The sequence below is a fragment of the Myotis lucifugus genome, unplaced genomic scaffold (genome assembly GCF_000147115.1).
Source record: "Myotis lucifugus unplaced genomic scaffold, Myoluc2.0 scaffold_31, whole genome shotgun sequence".
Classification (NCBI taxonomy): domain Eukaryota; kingdom Metazoa; phylum Chordata; class Mammalia; order Chiroptera; family Vespertilionidae; genus Myotis; species Myotis lucifugus.
In genome coordinates this window covers 5,567,400-5,590,279 of record NW_005871079.1, presented here as the reverse complement: position 1 = coordinate 5,590,279, position 22,880 = coordinate 5,567,400, and the positions used below count along the sequence as shown (strand labels likewise).

At 34.4% G+C, this 22,880-nt stretch overlaps 1 protein-coding gene across 1 annotated transcript in view; it reads right to left on the bottom strand.

Moving 5' to 3' along the window:
* The window catches only part of VPS13A (vacuolar protein sorting 13 homolog A), a 189,847-nt gene that overhangs the window by 121,459 nt on the left and 45,508 nt on the right, over window positions 1–22,880 (bottom strand). Inside the window, 12 exon segments of the mRNA XM_006086823.3 lie at window positions 1,969–2,107; window positions 4,558–4,675; window positions 7,486–7,618; window positions 10,366–10,502; window positions 11,821–11,935; window positions 12,031–12,220; window positions 16,198–16,340; window positions 16,653–16,747; window positions 17,536–17,668; window positions 18,153–18,215; window positions 20,857–21,028; window positions 22,576–22,682. Coding sequence (XP_006086885.1) covers window positions 1,969–2,107; window positions 4,558–4,675; window positions 7,486–7,618; window positions 10,366–10,502; window positions 11,821–11,935; window positions 12,031–12,220; window positions 16,198–16,340; window positions 16,653–16,747; window positions 17,536–17,668; window positions 18,153–18,215; window positions 20,857–21,028; window positions 22,576–22,682 — 1,545 coding nt within the window.

Sequence of the window (22,880 nt, the reverse complement as noted above, 5' to 3'; positions counted from 1 at the left end):
GAAAGAATCAGAAAATTAAGACAGGTCAATCAAAATTGACAAGAAGGAATAAAGAAAAGTGAACAAAGCCTATGAGACCTGTGGGACACCATGGAGTAAATATATGCAATATGAAAATCCCAGCAGAACAGAAATGGGACAGAAGAAAAGTCTTCAAAAATAATAGTCAAAAAATAACAGCCAAATGTGATAAAATACATGAATCTAAAAAAATACAAGTTTACTAAAATCAAAGTAACATACACTCAAATAGACCCATACCAAAACATAATCAGTTAAATGACACTCAAAGAGAGAAGAAGCCAGTCTCCTTATACTAGGTATCGTTAAATTAACAGATTTCTTGTCAGAAACCATGAAGGACAAAAAGTAATAGAATGACAATTAAAGGACTTTTTGACCACATGTTAGGCAAAGGTTTCAGATGAGATAAAAAGCTTCGTCCATTAAATATATATATATATATATATATATATATATATATATATATATAGTATAAATTAAGTTTCATCAAATTTAAAACCTCTGCTCTTAAAAAATAAATAAGCTCAGCAACAGACTATGAAAAAATATAGCAACACACTAAAGTGTTTAGTGTAATGGTACAACATATCAGTAACTTACTCTCAAATGGTTTGAGAAAAAAACTTCTTTACACTATTTTTACAAGATTTCTATAAGTTTGAAATTATTTTAAAAGTAAAATGTTAAACCTAAAATTATCAGAATGTTAAAAAGAGAAAAAGGGGAATAGATATTTTCTTTTTGAAATTCATTTGTAAGGAGAGGTAAAGCATATAATATAAAACCCAGAAATCATTAAGGAAAAATCTAGTAACTTTGACTACATAAAATATAAAAAATTTGGCATGGCAAAAATAAATGTATCAGATTTTAAAAAATAACAAATTTTTTTTAAAAGTGCTAATTTCCTTAGCTAGCAAACCGTAACTCAACAAAAGACATAAACAGCTGTTTTCAAAATTAGAAATGCATATACCCAATACACTTATGAAAATAGGTTCCATATTATTTATAAAGAAATTCGAATCAAAACCACAAGATAACATTTTTTCATTTAATAGAATTTAACATTTGTTAATAGTCAAGATTAATGAGAATGGATAAATATTTACTATTTACTATTGGTGGGACTATAAATTAGTACTCAAATTAGAAAAGAAATTTGGCAAAGTTCATTAAATTATAAAATTTATAGTTTTTTACTCAACAATTCTACTTCTAGGAATTTATATAATAATTAAAAATATACCCAAATATATGAATAAGGAAGTTCAAAACCATTTTTTTATAACTATGAACATTCATAACAATACGAATGCCCATCAAAACGGATTATGTTAGTTAAAGGATAGTATACTCACATAATTCAATACTACAGGCTGGGGAAAAGTAGGTTCATATGGAAAATACCAAAATAAACTCTGTGCTCACAACTGTAAATCTACTTTTGCCCCATCCTGTATATCACCATAAAAAAGAATAAGGTAGATCTGTGCTAACACGAAAATATCTTTAAGGTGTGTAACATAGATAATTATGATTAAAGAATACAGATTCAGAACAGTAAGTATGCTCCCACTTACGTAAATTTTAAGAACACAATATATATACTTGTATGTGCACATACACACAGGTGCATATGTTTGTATGTGTGTGTACTAGCATATGCCATAAACATTTTAAGAAAACTAGAGATGCAATGGTTAATAGTGTTATCACTGAGGAGAAAAATTAGAGGCTGGAAAAGTGAAGATAGGTAGACATCACTTTTCTTTATGATATGCATTTTTTACTTCATCATTTGCTCTTTTAAAATGTAGTAATTTTTAAAGGTCTATTCATAATGAATTGAGTTGTTTTTACCCTAAATTTCTGGGGTTGTTAAAATACTATTTGTGAATTCTTATTAATTTTTGCTTTTGTTAATTTTGTAAATAACATTACCTGAAATGGCTTGACAGGGGCATGTACTTCAGTTGCAGGTGTGGGTTTTGGAATGCTTTCAATCAATTCCAAAATTCCTTGCAGTTTTTTATCTGAGATTCGCAAAGAAATCAGTGGTAACTTTCCAAAAATCTTGAATCTATTTCAAAAAGAGAGGAATCACTATAAAGCAATTTTCATTCTGATTTAAGTGAATTGATTAAAAGGATGAGACTGTTTCCCTTAAATTATCCAAAAATAATCAAATGTGATTTTACCACTAAAAATTATCCACAGTCCATGGACAAACTATCCCATAATCTCCACTAAAATTTACATTTGACCTATTGACCAGTCTCATTAGATAAAATAATCTCATTTTTTTCAGAAGCTTATTTTTTAATGTTATTATGTTTATTATCTCTTTATTATTTGCCAAGGACAGTTAACAATGACTATTTATCAAGTGTTAATTACATAATAGGCATTAAGTAAAGCACTTGATATGCATTATGCTAAATAGTCTCACAACCCAAAAGGGAGTCAACTTATTTCTGTTCCCTATTTCTTATAAAGTTCCCATATGTATATAGTTCCTATCAGGAAACTAAGGCTTTATAGCAAGTTCAAATAACTTGTCTAAGAGATTATACATCTAAAACCAATTTTAAAAATCGGACCTGACTGAAAAGGAAAAATTACATGATCATATAAATAGATACATGTGACAAAATCCAACATACATTCATAAAAAAAAAAAAAAGAACTCTCAGTCAACTAGACTAAAGGAGAATTCCCTCAACTGGAAAAATCATCAGTTAACATTATACTTAGTAGTGAAGAAACTCAGTTTTCCAACTAAGATTAGGTATAAAGCAAAGATATCTCCCTCATCACTCCTTTTCAAGATGGTACTGAAAGACCTAGCCAATGCAATAAAGCAAGAAAAGGAAATAAAAGCCATATAGATTGGAAAAGAAAACATAAAACTGTTGTTCAATGATGAAACGTGGCCTATGTAGAAAACCCAAATAATAAAACAAAAGCAAAATTAAATAAAACAAAACAAAAAACTAATAGCCATGGAACTAATAGCCATTATTGTAAGGTTGCAAGATACAAACTTAACATACAATAGTCAATCCCTTTCCTATAAACCAACAAAAAAGTGGAATTTTAAATTAAAAACACAATATTATTTATATTAGTGCCCCTAACAGAAATACTCAGGTATAAATTTAACAAGATATATACAAGATCTACAGAGAAAAACTGTAGAACTCTGAAGAATGAAATCAGAGAACTACATAAATACAGACACTCCATTTTATAAGTAGGAAGACTCAATATTGTCAAAATGTCAGTTCTTCCCAAATTGATCTGTAGATTCAATGCAATCATGAACAAAATCCCAGCAACTTATTTAATGAATATTAACAAAATAATTCTAAAATTTGTATGAAGATGCAAAAGAACAGAATAGCCAACATAATATTGGAGGAGAAGAACAAGGAGAAGAACACTCCCTGACTTCAAGACTTACTATAAAGCTACAGTAAATAAGACACTGATACTAGTGAAAGAGTAAACAAATAGATCACTCAGCCAGAATAGAGGGCCCTGGAATAGACTTCCAAAAAAACAGTCAACTGATCTTGGACCAGGCTCCAAACGCAATACAATGGAGCAAAGACATTCACTTCAACAAATGGTGGTGGAATAACTGGACTCCTACATGCAAGAAAAATGAATCTAGATAACAGACCTAAACCCTTCACAAAACTCAAAATGGATTACAGACCTAAATGTAAAACAAAAACGACAGAACTCCAAAAGATAAATCCAAGAAAACCTAGTTGACTTCAGACATGGCCATGACATCTTTTTATACAAAGGCACAATTCATGAAAAAATAAAAATTGATAAACTGGACCTCATTAAAATTAAAACTTCTGCTCTACAAGAGACAATGAGATACCACAACGCACTTATTAGAATGACCAAAATCTGGAATATTGACAATACCAAATAATGGCAATGGTGTGGAACAGCAGGAACTCTCATTCGTTGCTGTTGGAAATGCAAAAAGGTGCAGCCACTTTGGAAGAAGTTTGGTGGCTTCTCACAGAAGTAAACATTATTTAACCATAGAGCCAGCTACTGAGCTCCTTGGTATATACCCAAAGGAGTTGAAACTTAATGTCCCCACAAAAACCAGCACACAAATGTTTATAACATCTTTACTCATAATTTCATATGAATGAAGCTTATCCACATAAACTTTATATTCCAACTGCATTGTCAAAACCTGGAAGCAACCAAGATGTCTGTCAGTAGGTGACTGGATAAACTGTGGTACATCAGACAATGGAATATTATTCAGAACTAAAAAGAAATGAGCTATGAAGTCATGAGAAGACATGGAAGAACTTTAAATGCATGTTACTAAGTGAAAGATGCTAATCAGAAAAGGCAACATATTGGTCTTAGCTGTTTTGGCTCAGTTGATAGAGCAACAGCCTGAGGACTGAGAATCAATGAAATACGGTATTGCCTTAGCTTCAGAATTACTGAGAAAATCTATTACCACATGAAACAAACAATACATACTTAGGCATCCTTATATCCATGAAAACCATGGCCTTAGAGAATTCCACATTGAAGTGCAAAGGTACCAAAACATGCTGTGTAGACACATTGAGTTTTCGTGCTTCTTTCCAATTATCACCTAATTAGAGAAAACAGTATATTTAACACATGTGTAATTTGAAAGACACTAAACCTAAAATTATTTTTAATACTTCATAGTCACACACTGCGTGATATGGGGAAACCTTCCCACCCACATCAGGATAATCTTTAATACCACATGCCCAGGTACACACACACAACAATTGGCAGGTAAATTCTTTTCCCTTTCACATTTTACTTTTGCTGCTTCACAAGACTGTGTTTTAATAGGAAAAATGCTTATAAGAAACAACAACATAGTTTTAATCAAATCTACTGCGCATTCACTGGTAATCACTGTAACCAGCCAGATACCTTACCAAATAACCCAACATGGCTCTAAGGCAGTGGTTCTCAACCTTCTGGCCCTTTAAATACAGTTCCTCATGTTGTGACCCAATCATAAAATTATTTTCGTTGCTACTTCATAACTGTAATGTTGCTACTATTATGAATCATAATGTAAATATCTGATATGCAGGATGGTCTTAGGCAACACCCATGAAAGGGTTGTTCGACCGCCAAAGGGGTCGCAAACCACAGGTTGAGAACCACTGCTCTAAGGCAATAATGACTAAAGTAGGGAAGATCGCAGTTTTTCAGTATTAACTCACAAAAGCTGCCATTTATTCAAGATTTATAACTGGTACCGTTCTAGGCAATGTTTAAACTTTCACTTAATTCTCACAATGATGTATAACCATCTCATTTTAGAAAACTGAGACACAGAGGAATTTATAACTTGCTTATGGCCAAAAGGCTAGGGAGTAACAAAAGCTGAAATTTACATGCAGGTCTGGCAACATTCACTGCATGCAGTGTTAAAAGCCTAAATTTTCAATAAGGCAATGCTAAGTAACTGACAGCGTAGCCTTAGAACATTAGATAAAAATCATGGATTCCACCCCGGCTGGCATGGATCAGTGGCTAAGCGTTGTCCTGTGAACCAGGAGATCACGGTTCGATTCCCGGTCAGAGCACATGCCCAGGTTGTGGGCTCAATCCCCAGTGTGGGGCATGCAGGAGGCAGTTGATCAGTGATTCTCTCTCATCATGGATGTTTCTATCTCTCTCTCCCTCTCACTTTCTCTCTGAAATCAATAAAAATATACATATTTTTTAAAAGTCATGGATTCAAGTGCCCAAAATATTATGGGTAAGTGAAAGAAAAAACAGGATATAAATGTCATGTTAAAAACGCATTCAAAATCTTCCCACTAATAAGCAACACACAAGCATATTCCATATACTCATAGGTACATATATTGAAAAAAACAGCAAAAGGATATGCAGTGAAATACATTACATACATGATCTCATTTGAACCTAATAATTCCGTAAGTCAGATAAAATCCTCAGTCAAGAAAAACCAAGCGAACAAAAGATTAGATTCTTGGAGATAGGTAATAAAATGGATCTTATGACAATTTTTGAATTCTAAATATATTGAGATAAAAGACATATTTCTTCACTTCTCAATTTACAGGTAAAAAATATGATATTCAGAGTCTGTATTTCAGTATTTATCAAAAGAATATATGACAATTACAGAAAGTAACCTAATGTCAAAAACCTTTGCTCAAAAAATACTTTTTAAAGAATAGTTAATGCTTCTCAAAAACATTCCAAGGAATTCCAATACTTTTCTCAAAAACATTCTAAGGAATTCCAATACTTTTCAGACAATAATGATGTATTTTAATTTTTTTTCACAAGCATCTCAATATATTAAATATAAGTATAAGCTAATGGGCTTCAAAAACTAGTGACCAACATGTACCAAACATACCAAAATTTAGTAATTTATTTACTGAAAAAAATTTATGAATTTTCTATAAATAATTTACACGTGCCACCCACTATACTCCTTTGACACCAACTGGAATATGATAAAAACAAAAACCAATTTCATTACCCTAAAGCAAATATAGTCAGACAAATAAAACAAAAATGTCCCAGTCCTATATAAACTAACATTTTTAATAACCATTACTTCGGGTTCTCTATTGCTTCTCCTTTCATTAGTTAGCTCAATTAAAATGTGACTATATACACACAGAGAGATCTCTAAAAACAGTCACCAATCCACCTTTGTTGAATTATTTGAATGTTTACTAACACCAAGGAATTCAAAAGCAATATAACACAGTGGAAAGAGGGCTCAAATTCTCAGGGCTCTTTCACTATTCTTTAGTAGCTCCTGACAAGTGAATTTCTGGCTCTGACGACTAGGTCTGGTGGATCAGAGACTCCTGATTAGTACAAAAGAATGAATGGGGTAAGTTATGCTTAAGATAGGGATCCTCCTCCATCTTGCAGTGGCTATTTATGGCTGGGGATGCCTAGGCTGGTTGCATTCACTCTTGAGTAGTCTCTTCTGATTATTCCACTGTGTAATACAAATATTTTTAAAAATGTGTCAATGTTTTCTAATCTTATGCAAATATTGGAGAACACTGGTCTAGATCAGGATTTGTCAATATCAGCACAACTGGAATTTGGGCCAAATTAAGTCTTTGTTGACATTCCTCTACATTCTATGTTTACTAGCATCCCTGACCTTCATCCACTAAATACTAGTGGTGCCCCGACTGTCCATGTGTTACAACCAAAAATGTCTCCAGACACTGACAGTATCTTTTGCGGGGTAAAATCACTCCGTTTAGATATTACTCTTATCGACTACATACTTCTAAAAAACTATGGAAGCTCCAACATATTTAGAATGAAGGTCTTCAGAGAAACTGTCTAAACACCTAATTAATCACTTCAGCAAAATGAACAATACATAATGCACTGTGTACTTACCAACTCTGCTGTAAAGCAGCTGAATGCTTGTAAGGTGAATATCAAAGGAATCATAAGCTCTACGCATTATCTCTTCAAGTCTGGCCCCACCTTGTTTCATATCTGGTAATTGTGAACGACTTTTGCTTGTCACCTTGAAGTTAATTTTAAAAGTTTAGACGGTGCAAAATATTCCAAAATGAAAAGATCAGGTTTTTATCTTTCAGAATATAATATAAAAAGTTAACTGGGGAGGATAAACTCACAAGCTGACATATAAGGCTATTAGAAATGTCTTTAGCCAAGGCCGGTGTGCTCAGTGGGTAGAGTGTTCGCACACCCAACTGAAGGATAGCAGGTTTGTTTCCCCATCAAGGGCACATACCTGGTTTGCAGGTTGGATCCCAGCCCCAGTTGGAGCACCTGTGGGAGGCAACCAGTGGATGTCAACTCTCTCTCACATCAATGTTTCTCTCTCTCTCTCCCCCCTCTCCTCCCTCCACTCTCCCTTACTTCTACTCTCTCTAAATATGAATGAAAAAAATATCTTGGGTGAGAATTAATGAAACAAAAAAATAATCTTTATCCATGACACGTGTAAGAAGAAGGTTAGATATAAAGTGAATTTTTATATATTGTTATATTTCCTAACTCTTTATATTAAAAGAAGGGAACCAAGCTAGTTCTGGAGAATAATACAACTAAATTATTTTAAAATCTGATATGAAGCCTTTTTATTAAAAACAAAAAGGCTTATAAAACATTTCTTTGGCATGATGACTGGTATTTAAATAGTTTTATAATAAGAACTGAAAGTCCAGGATTAAATATTAGGACAGCTGAATTTTATTCCCAACTCTGTCATTTATGTGACCCCAAGCAAGTTATATTTGTATCTTATTTGTATCTCCCCTTTATTGATGTACTATGCACACTACTTTTCTTTTTTCTAAAATATATTTTATTGATTTTTTAAAGAGAGGAAGGGAGAGGGATAGAGAGTTAGAAACATCAATGAGAGAGAAACATCGATCAGCTGCCTCCTGCACACTCCCCACTGGGGATGTGCCCGCAACCAAGGTACATGCCCTTGACAGGAATCAAACCCGGGACCCTTGAGTCCGCAGGCCGACGCTCTATCCGCTGAGCCAAACCGGTTAGGGCTACTTTTCTTTTTTCACATAAGTATCTCGGAGATCACTCCACAGCAGTATATCAAGATCTTACATACATACACACACACACACACACACACACACACACACACACACACACACACTGGTATATACACAAATATATATGTATATAGGTTTTTAAATAAAACTATATACATACATATAGATTTTATATAGCTCATGTGTACACAATCAAAATTCAGTATCTCTCTTTGAAAGGTAATGACTTTTAAGCAAAAAATTAAGCAAATTGCCTAAGATCACAAAACAAGATTAATATCCTTACAGTTGACCTTATGCTCTCTCAACTATAACAGACTGCCTTGAACCAATTCCATAACCACATTAAAATATGAATAATTAGCTGTATAAATATTATAACTGTAAATTCAGCAGTTGTCTATATAATTATCAACTGAAGAATAAAACAGAAAAAAGGAGAATGTCAAGAAAAGGCACATATTTGTTAGAAAGCCAGAAAGAGCATTCTAATATTATCCATCTTTCTTGGGTCTTTAAATAGTTACAGCTATTCCTCTACATTTAATGATATAGAGCAGTGTTATCCAATAGAACTTTCTACAATATTGAATTGTTCTCCATCTGTGCTGTTTAATACAGTAGCTACTAGACACTTGTGACTATTAAACACTTGAATGTGGCTAATGTGACTAAGGAACTAAATTTTTATCTTACTTTATTTTAATCAACTTAATCAACCGTATATAGTCAGGGGGTTCTATATAAACCAGGGGTGGGGAACATCAGCCCGCTAGCCACATAAGGCCCATGAAATCATATGATCTGGCCCTGTCAAGGCATTAGGGGTGACTTAATTGACTATTTGACCAAATATAGCAGGATAATTTTTAAGTGGATAATTTTGTATTGCCCACAAATTATGTTATAAATATACAAATGGGTCTTGGCAAAAAAAAGGTTCCCACCCCTGAACAGTGCAAATCTGGAAATACAAAAAAAAAAAAAGTATTCTCTATTCAAAACTAAGGAAGGCCCAGCCTGTGTGGATCAGTGGTTGAGCATGGTCCTATGCACCAGGAGATCACAGGTTCGATTCCAGCTCAGGACACATGTCCAGACTGCAGGATTGATCCCCAGTACGGGGCGTGCAGGAGGCAGCCAATCGATGTTTCTCATCGACGTTTCTCTCTCTCTATCCCTCTTCTTCCCTCTCCCTAAAATCAATCAAAACATATTTAAAAAAAAAAAAAACTAAGGAAGAAAAATATACATAAGTGGATAGAACTATGTAAATTAGGTAAATGCAAGGCAACCATCTCTCAATTTAGGATTATTTAATAGAAATTAAAATATCAGTATCTAAAGTTATATACATACAAAAATTCAGAAGGATGAAGATTATGTGATTACTTCCAGAACTCCCTCACACTCTCTATATTGTAATTAATCCAATAATAAACTTAAATTGAAAAGAAAATCAACTCCTTAGGCATTACTCTCAAATTCTACATATAATTGTAATTCTTTGGTTCACCTCTGACCTGTGGAGTTCAATAGTTCATTTTGCTTTTCGAAATGTAGGAAAACTACCTAATTAAATGAAATCATTTTATTCACCAGAAAAGATTTCTCATAAGTCTAAAAACCAATATACGAAGTCAAACTGTCTTAAAAAACAAAACATATTTTAAACAAAGAAATACCCTAAGTACCATATTCCAAGATAAATATTATTAATATATACCTTTAAATGACCAAGATCCAAAAGAAGCAGATTTGACGTAGGGCTGAAAATTCCATCTTGTGGGATAATAACATATGAAGCTTTCAAATTAATTCTGAGATCAAGAACTTTCTGTGTTTCAATAATATACAGTAGACCTGCAGAAATTAAATCTTCACAATGAATATTTTTCACAAATTACTCAAAAAATAGTTATTAAATGAACTGATAGCACAATCTTAAAATAATGTGAAATAAGAATTCATTTTAAAATGACCTTGAGCAAATTATTTTCAATATCAAGTAAAAGTATTTGTTAGTTAATATATACACTCCTAATTAAATATAACTAAGTACAAAATTAAAATGTTTCTTCAAATAAATGTTGTTTTTAAGCCCCCCAAAAAAACATTTTAGGTAATATTCAGGAGATAATATATCTAAAAAAATTAAGTATTATGAAACATTTATTCATAACCCCTATATTAGAATCTATATAATTCTTTCCAAATCATGAACTTAATACAACTACATCTACCATACTGAACAATAATTCTTTATACTTATGACATTACTGAGACGAGAAAAAATCCTGGATAATTAAATCACCTCAATAAAACCATATGTAAAACAGAAAAGGCAACAAAGCAGAGTTCTCCATTCCTCAGATATTTCATTAACTTGAGGTGTTTTATTCTAATAAATTTAATTCATTCACTTTCATGTGATTTATATACCAAACTAATCTATTTTATGGTCTCAAATCTAGCATGGGCTGTTAAATCTAAAATTACTATCAACTATCAAATTATAATGACCCCATGAGATGAAATTCTGTAAGCAGCTATTGCATCAATTTGAATCAATAAGCAATGTTAATTTATAAAGTTTAGGACATCTGATATTCAAAAAGAAAGGGACCTTAGTTCACAAAAGACAACAACAACCAAACCCACACAAGAACTATGATGAGGATCAGATATTTTTAACATAAACTCTGAGAAAATAAAAATGACAATAGCACACTAATATGTAAAATTCTGAATAGCTGGATTGAAAAATTTAAGTGATGTAGTTTATTTAATGTGTTAAACCTTATACTTCAATAAAAAATTTTGTTCAGAACAGGTAGAGGCTAGAAAACATCACAAGAGAACTGAAAGGCAAAGGGGCAGTAATTAAACCAAAAAGACCATTGCATGAAGTCCTATGATTTTATAAAAGAATTCAAAGGCCAGTTTCTGTCAAACACAATTTCAAAAATCCCAACAAAATTTTGTAATTAACTTGAATGTAGTTAATAGGTTTGACCTGAGTGTAAGGAATAATTGTTATATCTGCGTTTAAATTTAAGTATAAAATTAGTTTCAATTAAACTGTATCTAGTCTAGAAAGAAACTTAATACATTACTAAAATCAGCTTTAAATGCCTAAGAGTTTAGTACAAGATTCAGTATGTAATACTGGCATTTTTACCTGTTGCTGTCTTATCACGAAATTCTTCAAGTTTTGTCAAAGTCGCTGAAGTGAGCTGTGCTAGATTTACCTCTTTCGGAGGTCTGAAGAATTCCACTATACTATTCACTGTTCTCTGGGAAAAGTAAGTATCATTAAAATTAGGCATAAAATCAAACCAAATTGAAATATATTAAAATTTAGAAATTTAGAAATTTAAAAAATGCTTACTGCATCATATATTATTTCTAAAGGTTCAGCTTCTATGATACACCTTTGAGCAACAGTTTCATCTAATGGATTTGTCTCAAATGTAATCTGGAAAAGTGATGCAGCATTATCCAATGAGGACAGGAGGCGGGGTTTTGTTGAATTATCTGGTAGGCCAGTAACATGAAAGGAATCTATTCTGGTCTCAAATCTGCATGAAAAAAGAATAAATATTAGCAATAGATATACTTTGTGCTTAAAAGACTACCATTAAAAATTAAAAGAAAACAATGAATGGGAAAAATTAAGAGAAAATATTTTATGTGATAAGAGACTTATATAAATAATATAAAAAGAACACGTAGAACTCAGTAATAAAGACAACCTAATTTGAAAATGAGCAGAGAGAAACCAAGATGGCGGCATAGGTAAACACCGGAAATTGCTGCCTCCCGACAACAACTTCAAAAATACAACTAAAAGACAGAACGGTCATCATCCAGAACCACAGGAAGGCTGGCTGAGTGGAAATTCTACAACTAGAAGGAAAGAGAAGAGCACACAGACTCAGAGGAGCTACGAAAGTAAAGTGCAGAGGTATGGAGGCCCGGCGCGGGGAAAGGGGCGGCACCTGAGGACGCGGCTGTCTTTTTGAATCGGGAGGGAGTCACAAGCTCCCAAATGCTCTGAACTCCGGTTCCGGGAAGTCTCTGGGGTCCCAGGGCTCATACGGGGAGAAACTGGACGGTCTGGCAGTGGGCAGAACTCAGAACTTGAGGACGGCTTTCCCTCAGAGGTGCCGGCAGCAATTACCGGGACACTGAGACGCGGGGCCCCTTAGGGCAGGGCTGAGAATCAGCCATAGCTGCTTGCTCCGCCCTGTTGATTCCGAGACCCCGCCCCATCCAGGCTGCTGCAAAGGCTTTTGCATATGAATGCCCGGGTCCTTTGCAACCTGAAAATTACCTAACAAATTGCAGCTGGGCCAGACAGACCCAGAACTTCCAAAGAAGGCCCAAGGCCCCACAGCAGCTTGCATTGCTTCACAGGTGGGCCTCATCTGGGCACCCCCAAACCCCCAAAAAAGGAAGGGGAATCTGCATATCTCTTTGTAGCTCCTGCTGGGTAACCTCAGGAAGAGGCTTAATTAGCACCTCCTTAGATCCAAGAGCCAGTGTACCCAGTCAGAGTGGGACCATCCAGATTACAACTCCTCAGATTCATAAGAAACACACTCAGGGGGCAGACTCAGTGAGCACCAAAGCCCCACTGAAGCAAGTCTTGCCCCAGAAGGGTGTCTTCAGCACAGAAGTTCTCCCACTGCAGACACAGCTGATTCTCACTGCCAATTGGCCTGGAGGTCAATTCCTCCCAGTGACACCTACAACAATTAAGGCTTAACTACAACAAGACTGCGCACAAAACCACAAGGGGGTGCACCAAGAAAGCATAAAAAATGCGGAGACAAAAAAACATGACAGAAATGGAGGATATAGAGCTAAAAAACGCACTTTTGAGGGCTTTCAATAATTTGCTAGAAACTGCCGATAAACTTGATGAGAGCCTCAAGAAATCTAATGAGACCCTCGATGTTGTGATAAAGAACCAACTAGAAATTAAGCATTCACTGACTGAAATAAAGAATATTATACAGACACCCAACAGCAGACCAGAGGAGCGCAAGAATCAAGTCAAAGATTTGAAATGCGAAGAAGCAAAAAACACCCAACCGGAAAAGCAAAATGAAAAAAGAATCCGAAAATACAAAGATAGTGTAAGGAGCCTCTGGGACAGTTTCAAACGCACCAACATCAGAATTATAGGGGTACCAGAAGATGAGAGACAGCAAGATATTGAAAACCTATTTGAAGAAATAATGACAGAAAACTTCCCCCACCTGGTGAAAGAAATGGACTTACAGGTCCAAGAAGCGCAGAGAACCCCAAACAAAAGGAATCCAAAGAGGACCACACCAAGACACATCATAATTAAAATGCCAAGAGCAAAAGACAAAGAGAGAATCTTAAAAGCAGCAAGAGAAAGAGACTCAATTACCTACAAGGGAATACCCATACGACTGTCAGCTGATTTCTCAACAGAAACTTTGCAGGCCAGAAGGGAATGGCAAGAAATATTCAAAGTGATGAATACCAAGAACCTACAACCAAGATTACTTTATCCAGCAAAGCTATCATTCAGAAGTGAAGGTCAGATAAAGAGCTTCACAGATAAGGAAAAGCTAAAGGAGTTCATCACCACTAAACCAGTATTATACGAAATGCTGAAAGGTATCCTTTAAGAAGAGGAAGAAGAAGAAAAAGGTAAAGATACAAATTATGAACAGCAAACATGCATCTATCAACAAGTGAATCTAAGAATCAAATGAATAAATAATCTGATGTACAGAATGAACTGGTGATTATAATGAATCAGGGACATAGAAAGGGAATGGACTGACTATTCTTGGGGGGGAAAGGGGAGTGGGAGATTCGGGAAGAGACTGGACAAAAATCGTGCACCTATGGATGAGGACAGTGGGTGGGGAGTGAGGGCGGAGGGTGGGGCGGGAACTGGGAGGAGGGGAGTTATGGGGGGGGAAAAAAAGAGGAACAAATGTAATCTGAACAATAAAGATTTAATTTTAAAAAAAAAAAGAAAATGAGCAAAAGAACTTAAAGATATTTTTCCAAAAAAATATAGTGACTAAGCATATGAAAAGATGTTCAACTTCATTAGCAATCAGGGAAATGGAAATGCAAATCCAACCAATGAGACTAGTTTATACCCATTAAGATGGCTATAATCAAAAGGAAAAATTAGTGTTGCCAATGATACAGATAAATTGGAAACCTAATACACTACTGGTAGAAATGGAAAAGTCTGGCAATTCTTCAAAAGGTTAAGCAGAGTTACCATGTGAGACAATTCTACTCCTAGGTATATACTCAAGGTAATTTAAAACTTAATGACACAAAATATTGTCCATGAATATTCATAGCAGCATTATGCATAATACCCAATAAGTGAAAATAATCCATTACCCATCATCTGATGAATGGACAAACAAAATGTGGCATATCCATATACTGGAATACTATTAGGGATTAAAAATGAATGCTATACCATGGATGAACCTTGAAATATGGTTAAGTGAAAGACAGACAGAAAGGCCATATTACATGATTCTGTGCATATTAAATGCCCAAAACAAAGTCTTAGGAATAAAGTAAATTAGTTATTGCTGACACAAGGGAGGGAGGCAATGAGGAGTGACAACTAATGAGTATTAGGGTTTCTTTTTTAGGGTGTAAAAATGTTCTGGAATTACCTGATAAACATAACAATGTAATGTGGCATACAGTGTCACAAACAAATGAATTGTACACTTTAAATGGATGAATTGTATATGTGAATTATATCTCAGTAAAGCTATTTTTTATTATTTTTAAAATCTTTATTGTTGAAAGTATTACATGTTCCCTTTTCCCTCATTGACCTATCCCAGCCCACCCCCGGCCCCCCACCCAAGGCCTTTACCACCCTATTGTCTGTGTTCCTGGTTTGTTTTTTTTAATTAATCTTTATTGTTCAAAGTATTGCAGATGTACCTTTTTTCCCCGAAGTAAAGTCATTTTTAAAAACAAAAGTGAAATACATTTCCAAATAAACACCAAACTATTAATGTTGTTTCTTCTTTGTATAGTGTGGCTGAGATTTTTGTATTATCCTTTAGTGTCCTTCTATGTTTCCTGAGCATGCACAGTGTTCTACTGAATATGTATTATTTTAATAATTATAAAATATATATATTACTGAAAAAAATCTAAGTTCCTAAAAGTACAAAAGGATATATTAAGCCATAGTACTCTTTAGAAAATACGGTAAAATTGTAATCTATCTTCCAATTTCACAGTGAATTTTTTCTTACAGATAAAAGATAATAACCGGGACAGCATGGCTCAGTGATTGAGCATCGATCTATGAACCAGGAGATCATGGTTCGATTCTGGGTCCAGGCACATGCCCAGATTGCAGGCTCATCCCCAGTATGGGGTATGCAGGAGGCAGCTGAAAGATGATTCTCTCTCATCATTAATGTTTCTATCTCTCTCTCCCTCTCCCTTCCTGTCTGAAATCAATAAAAATATATTTTTTTAAAAAGATAAAAGAAAATAAATGAATACTTACTTTATTGCTTGTGCTCCTGGTCTTTGTACAACCCAAGTGCTAAATTCTTCTACTACAATATTTAACAGCTCACGTTTTTGTTGTTCTTCTCTTAGAACAATAGACATACTTTTCAAGTGCATGTACAACTTCATGGCTTCAAACTAGAGTATATTCAGATAAATAAAATTAAATACACACACATATGTATGTATATCAAACACTCTTATTCATATCCTATTCACAAAATTTATTCTTTCCAAAAACCAGAAAACAGTTTAAAAGCAACCCTTATAACTTAAAGAATCACCCTATAACATTACAAAGTATGGGACAACATTTATCCCTACCTTGGAAATTAAAATAAAAACAATATTTATAGACCCAGAAGAAAATCACAGAACAAGTCAGTAACATAATTCCAAAAGGATTAAAAATATCTTTCAACAGTGAGATATAAGGCATCAAAACCTTACTGATTTTGGCAAGGTTGGGTCAACTGCTGTTTCACTATAGCCAATTGCTTCATAGAGTAAAGTTTTTTCTTCAGGTGTCAAGATTTCTTCAAGACCTACAAATTATAAACAAAGTGTTCTATGTTTTTAACTGATAACAAGATAAAACTAACCCATAATTTAGATGCCTTTAATAAATTAAATGTAAATTTTACTCTTTTGATAATACTTTTAAGAAATTATAATCACAATGTTAGAATGACATTGGCAATTTCAGAAGGATTATTCTCCAAAACTATAAATTTCTAAATACTGGTATCAACCAAGAGCTTACAAAATGGCTAACTATATTTGGCACTGTGCTAGGCAACACACCTAGCACAAAAAGTAAGCAGTACTAATATCATAATTTCCCCCAGTTTTACAATTAATAAAACTGAGATTCAAAGAGCTAAATAACTTACCAGAGACACAGTGCTAATAAGTGATAGATTCAGTATGTAAACCTAAGCCCCTAAGACCTCAATGCTTTAATCTTAAGCATTTGGTTAGGAAAATCTTTACAAGAAATCAATTAAATAAAAATTTACAATGGTTTATACACTTTTGAAATCTTTATTTATCTGTTATTGTGCTATATGCATTTACCAAATCCCTGGGCATAAAACTCTGTTGTGAACACTAGTAAAATAATAAAATTATTTAATTTTTACTAGTCATATATTTATAATGTTTTAGTAGTAATTTAATTGATAACAAGAATAAAGTATGTATCATATGCATATATACTTATAATATTTAATTAGAGAGAGAATTTTCTGCAAAACAATTTTCATACCTGGTGATTAACTACATTACCATACCTGATGATTAATTGCACTACTATAAAATAAAATGAACATACTTCCGGGTTTAACATCGGGCTGCTGTTCTTTAGTTTTTGGTTCTGACCAATTCCACAACCAGTTAAACCATCCTTTATTTTCCTCTGAATCTTTTGTTCCTTCTTTGTATATCCTGTATCCAGCTTTCTTTACCTAAAATATATAAATTTTTAATTAAATGACAAATTATCCTTTAACAATCTAAAGAAATATAAGCCTGACATTTCCAAAACCTGTTTACTTGAATAAATAAATGTAAACATTATACAAACTGACAACAGAATAAAGTAACTGCAATATTAGCCAAACATAAGAATTTAGTATTACAAGGCAGTTAACCCCACTGTCTTACACGGAAAGGTAATTTTAAAAAAAATCAAATTGGTTTTTCATCTTCACATTTACTCTGAGTATAAATCCAATAACCTAGAAATAATATTTTTCCAACAGAATCTGATTTAAATGAATGTGGCAAAACATTAAATCAAATTTTCTTATAACAAACACAAAAAAGCAAATTTGAACCTGTTTTAGGAAACAGTATATTACAGCACAATACTAATAATATCACAGCACCTGTTAAATCTATATGGACTCTAGATTTGTTTTTACTAACTGAAAGATAATCTGGAATTACCTCAACTTCTGCCTGTTGTCTCACTATAGTTATATTAAATACATCCAGAGTCTTCTCCAACTCCTGAAAATATAAAGGAAAATGTATTTACATAAACAATTATAAATAACTTTAGTATATATAACCTGTCAAATTGCTATACTAAAGATATGATAGAAAGCAGAAAACAGATCATCCATCAACATAATATTCCTGGTTAAATTCTGAGAAACAATGTCAGCTTGGAAATTAGTAATGATAAAAAACTTTCTGAACAAAGAAATCTTACATCATGCATATGAGTTACAACTCCATAAGATTTACAGATACATACTAAAAGATACCAAACATGCACTGTTTAAAATGATTTTTATCTGCGTTTTAACTATAGGTAAGGGTAAACACAGTGTCACTTTCAACTAAAAATACAATTTATAAAACCTTCATATAACGTGCACAGTTCCTATGCCATCATCAAGATGCTTCAAGTAGATCTAGACACACTTAAAACTTGTTTTTAAATTTTACATTTTTCAAAGCTGTTATGGCTATTAAAATAAGCCGATAAAAGCTAAATCTCTCATCACATCTCCATACATTATTTCCATGATTACATTTGGGAGTTTCACATGCAAAGAATTTTTTTCCCAAAGACAAGCAACCATGACTCACTATTATCTAGAAAACAACTTAGGGTGCTACTGTCCAGCAGGCTTGGAGGATTTAGGCTAAGGGAAAAATGGCTTAAGTATGGAAATCTGTAACCAACCCAAAGACCTCTAAAAACTAAGCATTTATATTAGTCTTGGTCTTGAGAAAGTCTCCTACCTCAAAAACAAAAATAAAACTCAATCTTTAGGAGTTGCAAATTGGATCAGAACAGTTACATTAATTTCAAGAAGTTAACTCCTCTTAGTGTCCTTAAGCTGTACTTCATCCATCTGTAAAACAGTTCCTTCTAGAATATACCACTGTAATGCTAAAAGATAAGATGACGAATACTTAGAGAACTCTCAAGATAAATAATTAAAGGTAAAGTTGCAGGTAAAGACTAGAAATTAAAAGAAAAAGAGCTCTATCTGGGCAGAAAATTCAGGAAAATTCATATAAGAGATGGGACTGAGGCAGAACTTGAGTTATAAGTAAAACTGGAAAAGCAAAGATGAGGAAAGGCAAATGAAATACATGAGTACAGACTTGGCTATAAGCATAAGCAAAATGTATATGATAGGAAATTGTATTTGATTAATGCACAGTTAGATGGTTTACACAGGGGAAATGCAGTGGTGACATGTGTAAGGCTTCAGAAACAACAGAGAACTTGGAATCAATGTACAAAAACTTTTTAGCCTTTGAGGTTAAAAATCTTAATATATAAAAACCCTGGGTTGTAAAGACCAGTAATGACCAAGGCTCGACCACCCGGAAGTCAGTCCTGCAGTCAGCGCTGGGTTGCCATGGCAAACTAGCGCTGACTGCTTCCACTGCAGGCGTGGTGCTCCAGCACTGACTGCTAAGGGGGCTGTGAATCAGGGCCAGAGAGAGGCCTGAAGAGAGAAGCAGGGACTGATCCGTTGCCTCTGTGGCAGCTTTTGATTAGCAATTGCTTCTCTCTTTCTCTCCCAGTCTGGCCAGTAGCCATGCCTCCATTTCTCTCCAGGCCTCCACCAGGGCTGCTGATCAGCCCTGCCTTTCTGATCAGGCCCCGTTGATAAGCCCAGAGACACTGACTGGCATAAGAACTGACCAATCAGAACCAAATGTGGGTGCTGTGACGAACCAATGGCTGACTAGGAGGCAGAGCTTCTGACGCTGACTGGCATAAAAACCGACCAATCAGAACCAAATCTGGGTGCTGTGGGGAGCCAATGGCTGCCTAGGAGGCAGAGCTTTTGATGCTGACTGGCATAGAAACTGACCAATCAGAACCAAATTGGCCAGCAGAGGAGGGCAGTTGGGAGGCAAGATCAGGCCAGCAGGGGAGGGCAGTTGAGGGCAAGATCAGTCCAGCAGGGGAGGGCCACTGGGGGCGAGATCAGGCCAGCAGAGGAGGGCAGTTAGGGGCGATCAGGCAGACAGGCAGAGGCAGTTAGGGGCAACCAGGCCAGCAGGGGAGGGCAGTTAGGGGTGATCAGGCTGGCAGACAGAGGCAGTTAGGGGTGATCAGGCTGGCAGACAGAGGCAGTTAGGGGTGATCAGGCTGGCAGGCAGGTGAGCAGTTAGGAGCCAGTGGTCCCAGATTGTGAGAGGGATGTCCAACTGCCAGGTTAGGATATCCTAAACGGGCAGTTGGACATCCCCCAAGGGGTCCCCAATTGGAGAGGGTGCAGGTTGGGCTGAGGGAACCACCCTTCTATGCACGAATTTCGTGCACCAGGCCTCTAGTGTCTTAATGATATAAGGCTTCAAGTTATTATTTGCATGAACCCAAATCTCTCCAGATTCAGAATAATCTCATCTTCCAAAAGCTCCCAGGAGAATAACACCAAAGCTTCTATCACCCAACTGAGTTTAAACAGGAGTAAGAAAAAAATGTAAGTAAAAGAGAGAGAATGTTTTTTGAGATAGGAGACTTTCTCAAGACGTAGGAAAATATAAATGCTTAATTTTTAGAGGCCTCTGGGTTGGTTACAGATTTCCACAATTAGAACAAATAATGAGGAAGTCCCTAAAGACTTAGAAGTTATAAGGCACAAAATATTCAACAATTTTTTAAAATGCAAACCTCCAAACAGCTGAGAAGTTCAACAGGTGGCTTCTTATTTATTAGTTTTTTCTTATAGAGTTCTTTATATTGCTTCATTTGTTGCCGATGATCGCTAATATGTTTCCATGACCACATCCGTAAGTGGGGGCAAACATTTACTTCAAGAATACCATGTATAGCATAAGCCCACCTAGTTAAAAAACAAAATCAAAAACCCTACACTTAACACCCTCAAACCAACAGTATGAAATAAATTGATATTGCTTCTGCGTACATAACTATCATTCAAAGAATATGAAAATGGTATGTAATGTGAGCACCTGCTTTTTCCCATCATATTTGTTTTTAAGCAAAATCCTTAAATTTTATTGCAATAAATATGTCTCCAGAAAAACTATTAAAATATTAATGGGCAAACAGCACTTTAGTCCCATGAATAATAATTGAAATAGTCAACTGAAAGAGTAATTGCAATTTCTAGAAACTATGCAAGAGCTTAATAACTGTAAAGACTTTGAATTTCAAAAAGGGGTAGTACTTTATATACGCCCGTAACCTTTTCAGGTTTAATAACATGTTTAATGTGTATAATACAAAAATTTGAAACTTTTAAAGACACTGCTAGACAAAAAACTGGAATATGGTTCAATAATTCAAAAAATACAGTGAATAAATGTTATTCTAGTACTCCAGTTATAAATTCCATTATAAAGAATCCCTTAAGTAATTTATAATTGCAAATCAAACTATAGTTTGTGTTGGTCTTTAGAGTATCTTAAAAAAGTCAAGAAATTCACTTTTATGTTATATTCTTAAAATCTTTTTAAAAAGGCCCTAACCAGTTTGGCTCAGTGGATAGAGCGTCCGCCTGCGGACTCAAGGGTCCCAGGTTCGATTCCGGTCAAGGGCATGTACCTTGGTTGCGGGCACATCCCCATTAGGGGGTGTGCAGGAGGCAGCTGATCGATGTTTCTCTCTCATTGATGTTTCTAACTATCCCTCTCCTTTCCACTCTGTAAAAAAATCAATAAAATATATATATTTTTAAAATCTTTAAAAAAGTTTTAGTTTGAGCAAATCCACTTATGGAAATTTACCTGAAGAAAATGAAAAGACTACATCAAAAAGATATATGCACCCCCACATTCACTGCCACATTATCTACAATAGCCAAGACATGAAGACAACCTAAGTATCCACTGACGAAAGAATGAATAAAGAAAATGTGGTAATATATACACAATAATGGAATATTATTTAGCCATAAAAAAAAATCTTGCCACTTATGACAACATGAATGAACCCTGGAACATTATGCTAAGTGAAGTGAGTAAAAAAGGGACAAAAATATATGATTTCACTCATATATAGAATCTTTAGGTGACAGGAAATGAGCTCATAGGTATAGAAAATAGGTTGGTGGTTGCCAGAGGCAGGAGTTTGGGGTGAGCAAAATGGATGAAGGGGGTCAAAAGTTACAAACTTTCAGTTATAAAATAAATAAGTCATGGGGATATGATGTACAGCATGGCAACTAAACTTAATAATACTGCACTGCATATTTAAAAGTTGCTAAGAGAGTAGATCTTAAAAGTTCTTATCACAAGAAAAATTTTGTAGCTCCATATGGTAGGAATGGTAACTAAGGGTGATAATTTGAATCATGTTGTACACCTGAAACTAATATAAAATTGTATATCAATTATACTTCAATCTAAAAAATTTAAGACATTTTACCATTCTCTGGCATGGCCGTGAACAGGTACATCAGGTTTGAATTTCCTATATGGCAGATTTTGCGTCATCATATCAACTGATTCAAGAAGCTCCATAAGACTGAAATACTGAAGGATGAAAAAAATAAAGCTCTTACATGTTTCAGATTTTTCCCAATTATTGAAGCTAAGTTAAACTTTGTAATGGAAATTTTACCATGTAACTATGAATTTTTTAAAAACATAAATAAATTGACAAATAAAAGGGAACCAGAAGCATAAATATGAAATACATATAACAAACTGGCCTTTGCCCAAGGGGAGGAA